A 17,809-nucleotide genomic window follows, 5' to 3' on the forward strand; every position below is an offset into this window, starting at 1 on the left:
CACACAATTTCCGTTCTAGCTCAAAATTGTTAAATATAATGACGTTCAATATCATTCTCCAAGTCCAGCACGTGGAATTTAACCAGACCCGTAATTGTACTGCTAAGTGTACAAGTATATAATTTAGAGGTATTTAGAGGGATCTGTTAATGATAATGGGATTCACGCTAAACTTTCCATTATTTTTGCAGAGATCATATTTATTTAAATTGGGTAGAATATTACTGATAGCACAGATATTTCTTTTAGATTTTTAGTTTAAGTAGGTTTTGAGAACGAGATTTAATTGCGTGTACCTTGACTTCTTACTATACTATGCTTCAACCAATCTTAAAAGAAGTAAAAGTTGGTGGGTATTATTTAAGGAACATTGTCTCTTTGGAACACATTGCAAAATCAAGCTATTTACGAGTACTACATATATAAGTGGTTTCTCATGGACCCCGCGCTACCTTCAAATTCTGTGACAGACACGAGTGCACTAATTCAATAAGGTTTTGCTCTCTATGGGAGTTTCATAGTTCATGGAAATATAAACTGCTAAATGTTTTACCTATTGTCATCCTTATAAGCAATGAACAAACGTTGTGAGAAGAAGGTGAGCTACGGTTGTAGAATCATTCGAGGGGTAACTATAGCATAGCTCATCAAAATTCTCAGTTAGCTTGGCTACTCCAATATTTTTACCCATCATGGCAGACTTTCTAATGTTTTCAATGTAAACATATTGTTATGGCTTTCCTGGTTTTCCCTTGTAAAACACCTATTGTACTTGCAAATATATGTATACGTCTAAGCAAGCTAAACGGATCCGCATCCGATGAATCGAATTCGTGCATATTATTATCTACCACAAACCATTTCGGGGAAATCGGCGAGTATTAAACCACTATCCCTTCGAGTTTCAGAATCCTTGGTATCCTTACTTCCTTCCTCTGTCCCAACAACAATGCGTGTGCAGTCACTTCGCTCTGGAATAAATAACTGTGTAGAGTACCAAGCTGCTACAACCGGTATACGCACAGCTTACGGTTCACTATCTCCAACCTATCACGACGAGGCAATTTCTGAATGCCTGGGGATAATTTCATAGGTTCTAGGGAGAGTAGCACCCAAGCCCTTGAAACTCCAAGGGATCCAGCCTTCAAAGGTACTAAGTAAATTAATTTAAGTAGAGAGTTGTCGAGAAGGGTGACAAGCATTTATCTCTAGAATCGATGATGAGAATGAAGTTTTCAGTTCAACTTTGAGCATATCCTTCCCTACATTCATAGAATTTGTGAGGCTGACTCGAGACGTAAAGCAATCATACCTGGTAGCTTTGAGTACGTTTACTTGCTTACATGTTTATCCGCACCAACGTGACACAATTTCTATGACGACGGCATTAACAAAAGCTTTTGTCACCTGAAAACATTTCACGTATTTCAGCTCACGTCATGGCGCTCAACCTTTTCCTGGGGTGGCTTTAGTGTTTTCAATATTTAGTACATAAATTATTATATCGTATTGTATTGTATTTCCCATGAAAGGATAAGGCTTTACATGTACACAAAGAGTAATTATGATTACAGGAGGATATAAAAGAGACTTTTGTTGTTAGGAGTTTCCTATGTTTTTTTTACAACAGAATATGTTGTTAAACAAACCTAAAAGGGCTAAAACGATGTTACATCTATTTGTACAGCAATTTTCAATTGTTGATTTCATTTTTAGGGTTCATCCAATGTTCTGAAATCAAAGCCATTGGTTGTGGATCTCTGAATTTCAGCACTTCATTCCGCCCATTCCTTATATTCATAACAGGTTCTTGAGGTGGGTTACTGGGATCTTCAATTGAACTGATGTAAGCAACAAATACTTCGGCCCCATTCCCTTTGGAATTTCCTAAGTAGGAATACGTAGATTTGAATTTAAATTCGATTTTGGGATTCACTTAGAGAATTCGAGTTCCAAGCAAGGACTTGATTTTTATGGGCTGACATAATCAGGACAATGATGACAAGGACAAGCCTGATTTTTTAGAGGTTTTCCTATATAAATATTAGGAAGTTTACATCATATATGACCTTTCAAGTGCTAGGTGGGCCGTCCCTCATGGGGATAGCTAAGAAATGTGGTTTTGTCACGGCATATTACATGAAGATGAAGTGGAATGAAGTGAAATGTCAACGCGATTATAAAGCATGCTCTATTCGAGGAGAGGCCGCACTCGAATAGAAACGTATGGGTACATGTGTGTCAAGTCCGTTTGAGTTATAATTCAAGTACTCTAGAGTGGCATGCCAGTTGGGTGGTGTGTGCAAAATAGTATTATTTATTTTTTACTGCCCTAGATGTTTACATCCATGATTAATATTGGCTCATCTAAAAAGCAACCTTAACAAGAAAGCTGGTTATGGACAGCATAATTGCTGGTTGAATACAGGGAATTTCTAATCAGAAGTAGAAACCATTGAGGCGGAGACCCAGCGCTTTAGGTATCAAAGATTCTGTTGATTTTTTATGTAAGGATAATTAGGTACATGATGGTTCTATGTATTTGATAACGGGTCCTTGTAGTTATTGACCCCGACTTCGGAACGTACTGATCCAGACCTTTCATTGTCTATCTTACCATTCTATATTCGGCAAAAATAAAATTGTGTACTCATCGTTTACGCGCACGGGAGCTCCCCTGGAGCAATAACCGACCTGCCTTAGTCACAACTCTAGACATTCCACGACGACAACCATTGTGTGTGGCGTCCAAGCCTATACCATCGCTTTGTCTTCTTCTTTTTCCATATTCCATTTCCATATTTATTGCCTTTATAAATTGCTTTGTGTCCGGATAGCTGAGTGGTTAGAGCGCAAGGCTGTCGTATGGAAGGTCGCGGTTCAAATCTCACTGGTGGCAGTGGAATTTGTATCGTGATTTGACGTCGGATACCAGTCGACTCAGCTGTGAATGAGTACCTGAGTCAAATCAGGGTAATAATCTCGGGCGAGCGCAATGCTGACCACATTGCCTCCTAGTGTACCGTTACGGTCTTGAATGAAGTGCTCTAACACACTTCAAGGCCCTGATCCAACATGGATTGTTGTGCCAACGATTATTATTATTATTATTTATAAACTGCTAGGTTAATTATCCTTTTCCAAACGGATAAGGTGAGCTGTCCACCGCAGCTTATTGAGCGGGATTTCATGCACAACCAGGCGGTCGTCGTTATACAGACTACGGAAATGGCCATCCTTCTGTAGTGGCCCCAAAATTCTTCTCAGGATTCTCCTCTTGAACACGGCTAACATACATACATGAGGACTTGCAAGATCATTCTCCTCTGCAGTAAGTGATGTGGGACGTTCCGGGCGGAGCAATTTGTATAAAATATAGTAGGTTCTGTGGTTTGCACGGATTTCGTCATCACAGCTGTTATCGGCACTCATTTTCGACCCCAGATGGAAAAAATTATCAAGCGCTTCAAAGTTGTATTTTCTTATCCTTATGGTTTTCAGTTGCCTAGTACGCTGGCGTTGTTCTTTGTTTCGTTTTTTGGTGCTGACGTTGCCACCAGACCAAGTCTTGCTTTTGTCAATTTGCCGTACAAGATCTTGCCCCGATTCCCATTAGTATGTATGATCTGGATAAATTCACATCCCGGGTTGTTCTTCATTCATTATGTCGATATCGTCAGCGGAGATCAGCAGCTGGGTGGACTTGGAGGGCCCAATTTGTTTGCGATATATCAATAATAAAGTTCTTCTTCTGAAGTTCGTCGTTGTATCATCAGTTTAATCCAAAGCTCCTTATGTGGCCTTGTAACAGGCGGCTTTGTGTATAGGGTTGTCGGCCGTAGCCAATTCTAGACTTGGAGAACGAATTGGTACAGTTTGTCCTGTTTCAGGCGCAGGAAGCTCGTCTTCATCCTTCTCCGGCAGCAGTTTTTCGTTAAGAATGGACTTCGATCTATCACAATGTGGAAGTGGAGGTAGGGTTTGATAGCAGGGCGGTTGACGTTTCAGAAGTTTCGTGCTTGGATGCTTTCGTCCTTGGACTACTAATTAATAATTCACTGTGCCGAATGCTTGCTAGGAATGCGAGGTGTCAAAATATTGAGTAAACACATAGCAGGTGTACTGTATTACAATTTCCATAATAACTGGATCATTGAGTTGGGGTATAAGAATACACTCAAAATATCCTCCGTTTACCGTAAAAGGCGACTAATGCGGACAGAGATTTGTGGACTAGCAAGCGGCAAATTGAGAAATTTTTTTCCTACCACAATAGTGGCTCGAACAAGGACTGGCTCTCGAGAGACTTCAGAATCTCGGTTTTTTCGAATCGAGTGAGAATTCTGGCAAAGCAAATTGGATATTCTGGGCCTAACATTGTAGGGCTCTGAGGATTACTCTTCTTATTCTTCCGACACTATACTTTTGCACTCTGGACACCGTCGTAAAGCGAAAATTTGAGTTCGAGGAGAAAGTTATCAGCTTATGCAGGCGTTCCTTCTCTCCCCTTATTTTATATAAATTTTCACATCGGCCCTCAGAAAAAACTTCAAGCTATCAAGATTTAGTTGAGATTTTTACTGAGTTTATAGCTTTTTTTTGCTTGTGGAGTTTAGTTGTCCACTGCGCTCCTGAAACCAAAAGGGAGTCTCAACAGAAGTGACCCACTTTTTCAGCTTGCGCCAAAATTATGGTGTCCGTGTTCTGGACTATGAAAGCATACATAGTAGTGATTGAACATTCGAGCGCAGGAGGAGACCATCAACGCAGCAAAGTACTGTGAGACAAAAAAATTGAAGCAGGCTATTCAGAATATAAGGAGGCGTATGTTATCAAAGGCGAACTGTTTGTTGCACAAGAATTCTGGACCACGGATGGCCAACGCCACGAAGCAATTTGAACCACCTCGCATTACCCTGACCTGGTGCTTTCAGATTACCATCTGCTCTTTTCATTGAAGGTGGACTTGGGTGGAAAAGAGGCATCTAATGAACGAAGAAGTGAAGAGGGAGGTGGAAAAGTGAGTGAAGGAGCTGGTGGAAACTTGTTTAGGGACCTACTTCAAAACGAATGGCGACTATGTTGAAAAATAGCTTACATATCTGGAAATGTAACCATGTATTTTTTTTAATTTAACTTTCCTGAAGTCTACAAAAAAATTGATGACACTTACTTTTCGGATATGCCTCGTATTTTCAGTGGTGATAACATATTTTGAATAACTCACTGAAGCAAATGATGAACCCTAGGTTTCTTCACCCTTGAGATAGGCGAATGTCGGAGCTTAAGACTTTAACGACCAGTAAGAACGAGGCTGAGCACAACCTGCAAGGGCTTTAGGAACAAGACAGGTAAATGCTTCCGTAACATGTGAAACAAAAGCAGTAGAAGTAGATGAATAAGTGATTTCATTGTTTACCTCCTATAGCCTCGTCCTCCAAATAGAAGAGTGGTAACAACAATGCGCTCTAGCTTGCTACCGCGCTTGGCGGTCTTCCTGATGAAAAATGAAGTTACGTTCAGTGGAGTGAAGTGTTCTATGCAGGAGAGTATTATATAGAAGCTAAAACCTGTTATCAAAACGACATACCTGTGATGCTAAATGTTGCGTACTGCATCGCGGTGAATTTTCTGAGGGAGTTAATATCCAAAAGCTAATTGGATACCTAAATAAATAAATACAAACGCGAAGCGGATGGTGGTTGAAATACAACGAGAAACATCTAGATCCCAGATAACATCTGAAAAGTTTTGGTAATACCTAAGAGCAGTAATGTTGTGGAAATGCTCTCCTTTATCATATTAGGTTCTCTTAATAGTCGTCGCAATGCGTCTATAAATAAATTCAAAGCTCCCTTTAATGATATCGTACACGGAGTCCACTTAAAATATGCTTGCATTGTAATGGGAATTGAAAAGTCACTCAAAATATTCTCCATTTGTTATATGTTATATGTGAAATGGTACTTTGTAATCTTCGAATATTCGACCTTTTGCTTTCGTCAACAATTTATGATCACATTTTCGAATGTACAAATGCTCTCTCGTCACTCCAACTTCAGCGGAAATTTTATCCCTACAGGCTGGACATTCTGGTTTTATGTGCGGTAAGCTGCTGGATTCTCCCAGCTTGGAGTAAGCGTGAACATGGGGTTAGTTAGATGCTTGCTGCTTCTAAATGTGCGCCATTATGCTTTGGGAACTTGTGGGATTCCAGCCCAGAAAGAATATCATCTCAATGGAGAAGTACTACGCTCACTAGAGACTTCAGATAAAAAGGAGAAGTAGACTTTCTGTGAGCAGCTCAATGTGATCCTGGAGAGGCTTTCAAGAGGTAAAGTTGTAATCGTGATGAGTAATCTGAATGCAAAAGTGATTCTGACAACATCTTGTTCTGGCATGTGAAGAGAAAACATGATCTTAGCGACTGTAATGACAATGATGAGAGGTTTATGGCTTTTTGCAGCTTCTGTTGCCTCATCATCGACGAAATACTGTTCGAACACAAAGCATGTCATAAGGGTAATTGGATTTCAACTGACCGGCAACGTATATCTAATTATGTAGATCAACAGCGCCGAGCAGTAGGTTTATGAGCTGCCTTCTGTATATGCGAAAATGTATCCTTTAATAGTTGCCTTCGCCTGAGTATTGCGTCCGCATCTATTTGTAAAGGTGGTGTGCCTCGAATATTCCAAGTCCCCCTTTGCGATTCGGCTGCTGGTTGAGAGTGGGAGAGCTATCTTTCTGATTAGAAGACACCTTGAACATCGCGCAAGCCAGTGAATATTGATGTTGAATATGAATAATATCGATGAGCAATGAGCCGCCATCACAAGTGTTCTTTTTTTTAGGCGGAAGTGAAATTGTTGGTCGATTCTCGACACCTGTAGGCAGCGTATCGTGCCTCGTGGGCCCCACGTGGTCAATAGAGCCGTTGTTTTTTTATTTTTAATTTGAAGCTTAGCTCGAGTGTTGATCATTTGTTAGACTCGCGCGAATCTCCTTTTTGTTTATTGTACAATGGTACGCGAGGAATCGAATTGCGCAAAGGATCCACCCCCCCCCTCCCCCGCAGATTCCCGAGCATGACTAGCATAGAGGCCCGCAAGCTCGTATCAACAGTGCACTTCGAAGGAGCTTCAACATTTGTGGGCGGACTTTTATGGATCAATTTCGCCGTCTTTTTAGACTTTTGGGATAGCTCTCTTCTCTTGGTTTTCCCCGGCCATTTAACCACCGCCGAACTCATTACAAAGTTTAAACGAGTAAGAAAGTCCATGCAGGCAAAGCAGAAGGAAGGACAAAGGACGGTCGAGCCGACATTTTTTTCGGTTCTAGTTCACGGGAGTTTTCCAAAAGGCCAGCGGCCCGATGCGGTCCTATGCATTGCTTTAAGGACACTTGTAGGTCTTCTCATCAGTCCCGAGCCTTGGTAGCACAGATGTATGCAAACCCAAGCTGACCCGAAACTTTCGCGTGGTTTCAGTATTTGTGGGCAGAGTACCTTGAGGACTTCATTGAATCTTGACATCTTTCTTCAATCACCCCGACTCGGCCGATGATATCTGCTTACTCTCTCACCGAGCCGTGGACCTTGACCACATGACTTTGAATTTGGAGAAGGATGCAGCAGAGTCGAAGTGAAGATAAATACCAACAAGACCAAGATTCTCTGCGCATTAACGATCAGAACGGCGCCGTTCAACATATTTATCTCGGCAGTGTTATTTCTGCGGATAATGGCCCCAAGTTTTATGTAACCTGACGTATAAAATGTGGAAATGCAGACACCTTCACAACAACATTAAGTTGAGGTTGGAATGCAAACCAGAAGACCTAGATATCTCAACTATCGTTGAGTGACATTTCACCGGCGACCATGAGGCGTAAATGTGGTGGACGCCGTAATTATTGGGTAATGGCAACCATACAATATATCTATTCGAACATATGACTGGCTTCAGTTTCGAAAACTTACTTACGTACTTGCTTGCGTTGCTGGCAAGATAGGCCCAATAATCATATATTTATGCAAGGTCCACATGGGGGAGGTTTAAAATACACTTCATTTTGAATGATCAACCGTTTCCCTCTGACATGATTACTAATAGCAAACTCAACTTCCTTACTTACTTAAGTAAAGCATGTAGATAGATTTTAATATATGCTCGTAATTGAAACTCTTTTCGAAACAATTTCATCCTTCGATTTTCCTGAGTTATCAATGGTGATTGAATATTGAATAATATAATTATGTTACCTGTGTTAACTGCGAGGATGCGTAGTATGAAATTCTTGAAGGGCAAATGGACTCTGGTTTGGAATATATCGTTTCTGCTATTTGGTCGCCCATTGGAAGTAAAGCTGTCGCATATGGAGAGGGGGTCGGTGAACTCTTGAACCCTGCAAATAGTATTCTCGTACAAATATTCAAAGGAACATTGAATCCTTTCAGTACTTACAGGACTTTTTCGATTCGGTTAATGGGAATTTATTCAAACTAGCTATCGTTGCGTATGATCCACTATTGACACTTGGTGGTCTTCCCAAAGGGTCCAACCGTATGAATACATTCTGATGACTTCCATACGCTGCAGTCGTGAAACTTGTGCTGAAAACAGGAAAACAAGAAAAAAAGAGAAGGGAAAAGAAGAGAACATAACATAACGTCTTCCGCATACGTACTACAAGCAACAGCTAAATATAGGATACGTCCCTGGAAAAAACGAAATATTCGTTCTGAAGAAGATGCCAAGGAATCAGTATCTTTCGTGAAGAAATCCTCAATGATGCACTGAGTTTTTATCTCGGCATCGTTTTTCTAGGATCTTTTAGACGGTGCAAAGCACTGATCATACCCTATCAAACAGCACAAACAACAGCAACAACATTGAAACACCTGACAGGTAAGGAATTTCAATCGGAATTTTTTCCCATATTATTAGCCTTGCCTTAAACGATGCCAAGAATTCTTCATCTTCATTCAAGACACTCCACCATGAAAACATTGAGCGGACGACTGTGTTAGAAAACAGAACGGGAACAGAGAAAATACCGTCATGAACTTATTTGAAATTTAAATTTCCGCTCACGTAGCAAAAACGGAGAAGGCACTGCAAGGACGATGGCGACCATAACGTCTAGGGTGAAATGAAGAAGAAAATCAACAGCTATATATTTTCCGTATCAAATGGCGAGATATACAGTTGGTTTGGAAATTTTGAGTACGGGCGAGGATTTTTCCGAAAGAGGATCCTTAATTCGTCTCCTCTTGTGAGGCTGAGGTCTTTGGATGTGCTCGGAGTGGACGCTTGTGAGTTCAGTAAATTAAATTTGCATGTTTGCGTTTCTTTATTTTATAGACTGCTACGGTTTCCTTCTCGACAGTGGTAGTGAAAGGATTTAAACAGTTTAATAAGTGCTTCCGCTCAAATGGCTGCGGTGTAGACATAACATATAAGATTAGGACTATCTTTTCAGTCCGTTGGATTGAAATTTTGATGAAGAGTTGCAAGCTTACTTCCACGACGTACTGTGCATTCGGGTTCAGACGTTGCAGAATGGATAAAATCAACTAGCAAATATCGAGTTCAATGGCAGGTTGGTTTTCCAGGGACGTTATTTAGAATAGTTTATAAGTATCTTTGTTGTTGTCTTCTTTGTATGTGTACAAACATTCTGTGTGGAGAGAGTATATGCATGAAATTCATTGCACACTTACTGCAGCGAGTCCTGACGAATTTGTTTCCGGGCTCGGACGTACATGGCACTGGCAATGAGCCCAACGACCAGGACGAGCCCCATGGCACAAGCGGCAGCACCCAGTAGGGCTGGTCCTTGGGATGGAGCTTGAGCAGGTGCTGGCGATTGATTACGCGCTGGGTAAACTCCTGGGAATTTGGAATCATGTTGAAAATTTATTTTGAGAAAAAGTATCCTCAGACATGTACAACTATTGCTAAATTGGAACCGAAAAAAAGAAAAAGTCCACTCAAATGAAACTTTTTATTGTGGCGATTGTATGAATTTGTGTTGATTACACGAGTAATTTTCACCCAATGGTATCTGATGAAAAGATATATACATAAACATGCATAGTTGTATATCTTGAATAATTTTTCTAACAGTAGATGTACACGTTGAAGGCCAACGTCAGTTTGACAATCGGGCAAACCATGCAGATAGTGAAAATACAAACCTTTGAGGCAAATTTTATTTCGCCTAAAATCTAATTTGGTATCGTTTGTCCTGGGTGGACCCTGAATATGCATGTGAATTATAATCGGCACTTGCTCCGATTCGTTTCCAGTGCACAGAAGGCGAATCGTGAATGATTCGACCGTCAGCGGAACGAATCCTTTTGGCGGGATGCTGAGTTCGGGTGGAAGTAGAGCATGTTTTTTGGTGTCGTAGCTTATGCTGATGTCGTATGGAAGCTATAATTATTGTAAATCAATTGGTAACAGATTTATTTTCACAGAAGGGGTACTACGTTTTCGTCTATACTTACTGGATCTCGGGTTAGGACTTGCCAGGAAAATTCCAATTCATAAATGTCGGCCGGGACTGGGACAATAAATGGCAAGGCATATTCGTTGATGGCACCTTCTCGAACGTAAAAGAGTTCCGCTTCCAGTCCTGAAAAGTTTGTAAATTTTACGAATAGTTTAATTTATTGTTTAACGTTTACGCAATTCGGATATCGCTTTATCAGTTCCAAATGTTGGGGGAATAAATGGTGAGTTCTAACTTCAGAAGAAGAGAGTTATGTGAGTTCAAATAGTTGAGCTTAACGCTGCGAAAAATATGAATAAACAACCCCTATTAAATAAGATTAACTGATTCCATATGCGCAACGAATATATATGCTTCTGAATTTTTTGAATCAAATTAAATTGGAGGGATATTTGCGTGATCCTTGCAGTTTCAAAGATAATAGCTTGAAACAGTACGTGGAATTTAGATCTTCGCTGCACCTGCTCTTCATCGATTTCGATAGCGTGAACAGGGTGTATCTGGAATGCTCCAGCCAGGAGGGCCATTCTGGAGGAACTAATAGCTATTATCAGAGCGACATATGATGGCGCAAAATGTCACTTGCTACACTGAGATAAAATCTCGGTGTTTTGAGCTTCAAAGCGGAGTCCGTGAAAGTTTCATCCTATCACCGATACAATTTATTCTTGTTTTTGGTGACGTTATTCATGCTACCTTGTCCGGAGGACGTGGAGGAATTCAATGGATGATGATGATGATCTTTCCTTAAACACCTCGATTATGTCTATGAAATCTTTTCGCTCTTTTTTGGGTCATGGAATTTGGTCAAATGGCTCTGAATTTGTAAAAAGAGGCAAGTAGAGTTGGGCTTAAGATAAACGCCAACAAAACCAAGGTTCTCAATCGTCGCACTTTCCTGGTTCCTGGAAATACAGTCTTCCCAGCACCAAGATCAAGTTGGACTGTTCTGAGCTAGTGTTCTTTCCGTGTTGCTATACGAGAGTAGCAGTATAAATATATTACTTAAATGCCGAGTGGCAAGTGTTGGTGGTAGTATCCTCCTGAATCTCAAACTCTCAAAGAATGCAGTTGTCTTGGGGATAATGGTAACATTCTTAAGAGAATTAGCATTGTGTCCCAAAAGAACTACTGTGATTCTTTAATGGTTATAGTATACCTGTAAACTAAAGTATGTCCATCAAGCGTTTGATTTGAGAGAATTTTAATATGTTCCTTACTTCACGTATTTTTCCAGGTGCCTCAGCCTGCTTTGGAAAGGTGCCGAACACTGTTCCAGACCATATATGGAGGAACACTGTCCTATGGAGGAACACTGCAGACCAGAACATGCATGAAGGTTTCGTCACTCTTCTCACAGAATCTGTAGACAGTTTCCGTATATGTCCCTAGTTTCCCAGGTGGTAATTTATACCTGCAATGACCAGTGAGTATTCCTACTATGATCCTGGAGGCTCTCCTTGATCAGATTTAAACAATCCTTCGAGTGTATAGGCTCGTATCTCATGGACTGTCCCACCCCTAGTAGGCTCACATAATAAAATTCCGCTAATTGCTCTGTTTTATCCTTTCAATTTCATCCGCTGTGGCGGCTTACTACTCCCAGCCTTGCTTCCGTTTCCACCATCGTTTCCCTTTTTTTCATTTCAAGAACACCTGTACCGCTCATTGATCTTTCCAAAAACTACTTTAGCTTTCGTAAGGCGAATTTTGACGGGCTGAACTCAGCACTGGCGACAATTACCTAGGTTCCTATCCTCTCTACATTGACGTGCGGCGAAGCATTTCGTTCTGTTAGATCACTTTTTACGTCCATTCCCGTCCCTGCGCACTTTTTCCATTTTGGTTCACCACTGAAGTCCAAAAAAAATATCATCAAAAACTTACTGATAGAAGAAGTTCCGTCGCTGTCTTCTGGTAATCATGCTGCCTATATTTTGTTTAAGGATTGAGGGGTCCCAAGTCCGCATCCACTTGATGTCGGACAGGACCACATGGGAAGTAACTTACTCCCTCTTTTCTTGGTCCACGGACCCCATATTTAGGGCTTAGTACCCAAACTACAAAAATATTAGGCGTAGATGGCTTTACGGTTTCATATTAGGGCAGATGTAAATCGTCAGACGCTGCCTCACCTCTGTCCTGGGAACAACGTGACCGAAGCGGCTCGCAGATGTTGCATGCTCCTTTATATAATTTGCAGAACATGACATGACTGTGACTTATATTAAGCTTAAATCCCCCATACTTCGGGACAAAGCTTGGCAAGAGCTGACCATATTGTGTTTAAGGATTGAGGGGTCCTAAGTCCGCATCTACTTGATGTCGGACCGGAACAAATGGGAAGCAATTTGCTCCCTTTTTTTTGGTCCACGGACACCTCGTTTAGGGTTTAATACCCAAACTTCAAAAATAATAAGCGAAGACGATTTTACGGTTTCTTCCCAGGGCAGGGGAAAATTCTCGCTGCAACAGGGACAGTAAGAATGATGAAACTCTGTCCAGAAAGAATTCGTTTGTCCCTGGTGGCATCCTGATTTACGAAACTGACTAGCTCATAAGGCGGAAGGTTTGGTGAAATTCGACCCTCCGTGGATGAAATAGTTAGCCATCAAAACATGCGAATACGGCTTGGTCTTGGAAAAAGAAGCGAAATCTTCCCGGTCATCAGTTTCTGTAGAGCTGTTATTTACACTCATATGGAAATCCTTACAATACGAAATCTTTCCAAGGGAGTAGAAATGCGAAGCGGAATCTGCCAGAGCTGTATTCTGTCGCCAATATTATTTACTCTACAATTTGGAAGTGGTAGTGGATAAGTTTCACATTAAGACGGGCCTATAGTCCAATATCCCCGAGTAGCCGACTAGTGCGCCGCTCCAGAAACACAAGGCGCACGATAATGGAGGCGGAGTGCAAGCTTTGCGAGAAGTATGCTTCAGGCAATCGTCAACTGTGGTACCTTTGTGTGGTTCACATCCTAAGTGTCATTTAGGGGCAAATGACAACCATATTTTTTACCTGAGGGGGAGTTTCGATAACAATTTGAAGGTAAGTGTTTCCTTCTAAATGGTTTTGCTAAAGTCGGGCAGTTTATTCGCTAATTTATTATTACGGATGGGGGGTCCTGCCTAATTTGACATTTCTTCGTTATTTTATGTTTTATATGTACATATGTATTGCTTTAGAATTTTCTGTGCATGTAAAAATCGATGACGTTTTTCTGAAAATATGCATTAATGCGTAAGTTTAGCACTTGGCACTTTTTATGGTTACTACCTCGGAGTAATCATCCTCAATCTTCAGTTTATTGTAATTTCTCATGCTTTTTGCTATTAATATTGCAGATCAGGATCTGGCGTTTTCCCTTCGATAAGTGGTAGATTTTTAAGCTATTTTTCATATTTTATTTTTCTTTACTTAGTGTTACTTAGTCATTTAAGTTTAATCTTATGTTTTCTTTATATTTTTCTTACTTTTCATTTGTAGTTTATTTTTTTTACAAACTATTAGTTTTGTTTGGTTTCCTTTTTTTTATATTTGGTTCCTCCATTTATGAATGATTTGTAGTGAAATGAAGAGAGAGTTTTGATTTGAGGACTCTATTTGCCCCTTCCTCACTAAACCCGCAAAGCTCACATTCATTCAAGGTGCGCGCTCCAATTTTAATGGCCTGACAAAGTCAATGCAGGGTAGGAGCCTCAAAAGCCGCGCCTCATTTACATCTGAGGCAGGAGATGCATTGACTGCGGGTGCGATCCGTCGTGGATCTTCCTTCTCGATCGCGGCACTTGGATCCGGAGTTTTACGGCTCCACGGGCTCGGTTAAGGTGTTATTTCTTTTACTTGCAATTCCAGATTTAGCTTGCGTGTTGAATAACCTATAGGTACCATGTTGACCTGATTTTTAAGTTTCGTTGCGGACCCACGCATTTGTTAAAGGACAAATTTCGTATAATAACACGTGAGAGACCGGAGCACTCGACGGAGGTTGGCAAGCAGAGAGGCAAACAAGCGCATGTTGATGGAACACTTCTGTGGAGTTTCAGTATTTGCGGACTTTCACGATAAATTTCGCCACCTTTTTTTTGTGGGATAGCTTTCTCTTCTTGGTCATCTCTGGCCACTTAGGATGGTGGTTTGGCCATCAGCAATCTCATTATGTCATCAAAATGTTGTTTTTGAAAGCAGGATGCATTAATACTTTTCGAAACGAAATGACACTTCAGGTAACGATTTCTAGTAGCACGACAGTGAAAATTACCCACGAGAAAACCTTCAAAGAGGTTCTGCTGCAACACAATGCTAGAAGCGAATGCGAATGATAATACTTTTAAGATCGGTCAAAAGTTATGGCGAGCATGTGACAAGTCCATATCAAGACATATTTCTTCCCAGAAATGAACACCAAATACCCCCTCCGGTGGCACCTACAAAATAGTAATTTCAAAAATGGAAGGCAAACACTCTCGAACGGTTACTTGCCCTAAAATGTTTCGTGAAATAGGGAGGGACCTTTTCCACAAAATGTGATTACTGCTATTCTTCTCATTACCCAAGTACATCTTATCGAAGTTCCAATGATAAGTGGGGAGGAGGTCTCGGAAGTCGCAAAGGAAATAGTAGAAAATGAAGCTGCTCGCTAGCGCCAGATATGTTTGCCGAGATATTTCCCGCATGTCTTCATGAAGGGGCACTTCCCAAGGAATGGAGGAAGCAAGCCTTTGGGGAAACCTTCGTCCTACAGACCAATATGCCTTCTAAATACTTCTGGGAAATTATTCAAATGGATAATCTACAACAAGTTTGTTCCGATTGCTACAAGTGAAGACTGATCTACGACCGGGGTTAATCTAGTGGTTAACGTATTATCATATAACTAAAGTCGTATTCGACGAGGACAGATTCTATGTAAAGATCACATTTGATGTGAAAAATGACTTCAACTTTACGAGATGGAGTAAAATACTACAGTCCCTATATGGATTACATGGGTTGAAGTACCTAGTGTGCAACATTACTGACTTTTTAATTGATAGGCTTTTTTCACTCTTCGAGTTCTGGTGTTGGATCTTTCTATCGGCGTAGTCACCATCGATTTCGCGGACGACATTTGACTGACAGTTGTTGTATGGCTCCTTGATGAGGTCTAGATTTACATGAATGAAATTGATTACAACATTAAGTCCTGGTTGAAAAATTCCGGCCTGTCGTTCAGCGGACTTAAGGCGGAAGTAGGACATATGATAAAGCGGAGGAAGTGCAGATCTATCAAGATCAAAGTTGGAACACAAAGTATACATTCCCAGGCTGTGCTCCAGTATTTGCGAGTTGTGATTGACCAGAGGCTAAATTTCAAATTATCATACATGTGGAGTGTGGGGCTACAAAGGCAGACAACATCGAAGCAGTGATGGCGAGAATGATACCAAACCTAGGTGGCTTAAGACTGAACCGTCGCCACTTTGTCTCAAGGATGGTCAGTTCAATCCTATTATATGCAGTTCCAGTGTGAGATATGCATTGGAAAAGAAAGTAGAAAGAAGAACATTGGAAACTGCATATCGGCGGCCTACGTGATAGAAAGGGTAATCCCAATTGGTATTCTGGCGAGAGAACGGCAATGTCTTCATGATCGATAGTATCATACCGAATAATCTTCTACCCGTCGGTGGTAGTTTGAGCTCAGTCAAGCTATCGTTGAGTCGCCGGAGAAGTGAAATAAGTCAGAAAAAGATTGCTGGTCGCACTGAATTGGAAGTTATCGAACATAGCTCAATCGATTTGGGGACGAAAATTTGACTTATTTTTCATGTTTTACTCCAATGTCCAAGGTTAGCAGTTCAAAGGTTCCCATTAAAAGATACAATCGGGAGCACTAAACACCCCAGAATATAATAATCGTTCGCGGAACGATCCATGTTTAATTAGGGCCTTGAAACGTGTAACGGTAACGGTACACTACAAGATTATAATACCCTGTAGGAGGCAATGTGGTCAGCGTTGTGCTCGCTCGAGATTATTACCCTGATTTGACTCAAGTACTAATTCGCAGCTGAGTCGACTGATATCCAACATCCAGTCACGATAACTTCTGCCATCAATGAGATTTGAACAGCCTAGCGCTCCAACCACTTGGCACACCCAATAATATTAGGAAGCATATATTGAACTCCTGTGTGCTGGAGGTTAAGAATACGCTCAAAGTTTTCTCTGCTTGTCATAAAACTAAGAGGTATAGAAATGTATGGGCCAGTAACCAACAAATTTTGAAACTTTATTCCTACCGAAATGTCAACAACGCCTTGGATAGTGACTGACCTTACGCCGAAGACCTTTGGCCATCGAAAACGGACTATGATTTGTTTCTGGAATGAGCGCATGCTTCTCGACAACGGCACCGAGGGTCCTCAGAATGCTGCTAATTTGAGCCCGAATACCAGGGAGATGATGGGACTCCGGATAGTACTGCTCTCCCTTTTACGGCAATGTGCTTTTGTACTCAGGAAAGCCAAGTGGTAGTAGACGTGAACCCGGTGTCGGGTTGCCTTTGACAGCTACCGCAAGGCGCGCTCTGTTGACCTGGGAGCCGACCATGACAAAATCTGGCTGACTGGGGAAGTATGGAAGCGGATCGGTTATGGAAGGAGTTAAAGGCCCTACTAACCGCTGTGAGGGAAGGCGGGCGTGACGTTCCCGAACTCCAATACCGTGTGAAATCCCGAGAAGTCTAGCTTAGTGTACGCCGTGACAAGAGAGAATTTCCTATTGTACTGGTTACGCGATTCTCAACTGTATCACGTCTGGTAAAGTTCACAACAACATGCGGGTACGGACTGCTCCATTTCGGTCATCAATGCACTCAAATGGAGTAAAGCCGCTGGGCTTGACGGTCTCCTAGCAGAGTTATTTATCGTTGGAAGTGTGGTTACTGCAGATCTGATACTTCCATTCGTACGGAAATCTTGGAACCTTTCCCAGAGAGTTGAAGAATGGGATGATTTTTAAGATTTCAAAAATAAAATCACACGTTTTGATTGTGACAATTGGAGGGGTATCTGCGTGCTCCCTGCGTTGCAAAGATAATAGCTAAAATACTTCAGGAGCGGATCTCGAAAGCTTGATCGATAGATCCTCCTGCACCCCTTGAGGATTATTTTGGTACAGTGCGCAGAGTTTAAATCTTCGCTACACCTGCTTTTCATCGATTTCGAAAAAGCTTTCAATAGCGTGAATAGGCTGTGTATCTGGAGTGCTTTATGCAGGAGGGGCATTCCAGAGAAACTAATAG

At 41.3% G+C, this 17,809-nt stretch overlaps 1 protein-coding gene across 5 annotated transcripts in view; it reads right to left on the minus strand.

Moving 5' to 3' along the window:
• LOC119661765 (tyrosine-protein kinase Drl) overlaps positions 1 to 17,809 on the minus strand; it is a 119,254-nt gene that overhangs the window by 40,776 nt on the left and 60,669 nt on the right. For all 5 annotated transcript variants that reach the window (XM_038071239.1, XM_038071238.1, XM_038071237.1 and 2 more), the window contains exons 4-8: positions 10,514 to 10,641; positions 10,202 to 10,439; positions 9,725 to 9,893; positions 8,466 to 8,614; positions 8,264 to 8,406 (exon numbers count right to left, since the gene is read on the minus strand). In XM_038071239.1, coding sequence (XP_037927167.1) covers positions 8,264 to 8,406; positions 8,466 to 8,614; positions 9,725 to 9,893; positions 10,202 to 10,439; positions 10,514 to 10,641 — 827 coding nt within the window. The remainder of the gene's footprint in view (positions 1 to 8,263; positions 8,407 to 8,465; positions 8,615 to 9,724; positions 9,894 to 10,201; positions 10,440 to 10,513; positions 10,642 to 17,809) is intronic.

Source organism: Hermetia illucens, chromosome 1, assembly GCF_905115235.1.
Source record: "Hermetia illucens chromosome 1, iHerIll2.2.curated.20191125, whole genome shotgun sequence".
In the NCBI taxonomy this organism is placed as follows: Eukaryota; Metazoa; Arthropoda; class Insecta; order Diptera; family Stratiomyidae; genus Hermetia; species Hermetia illucens.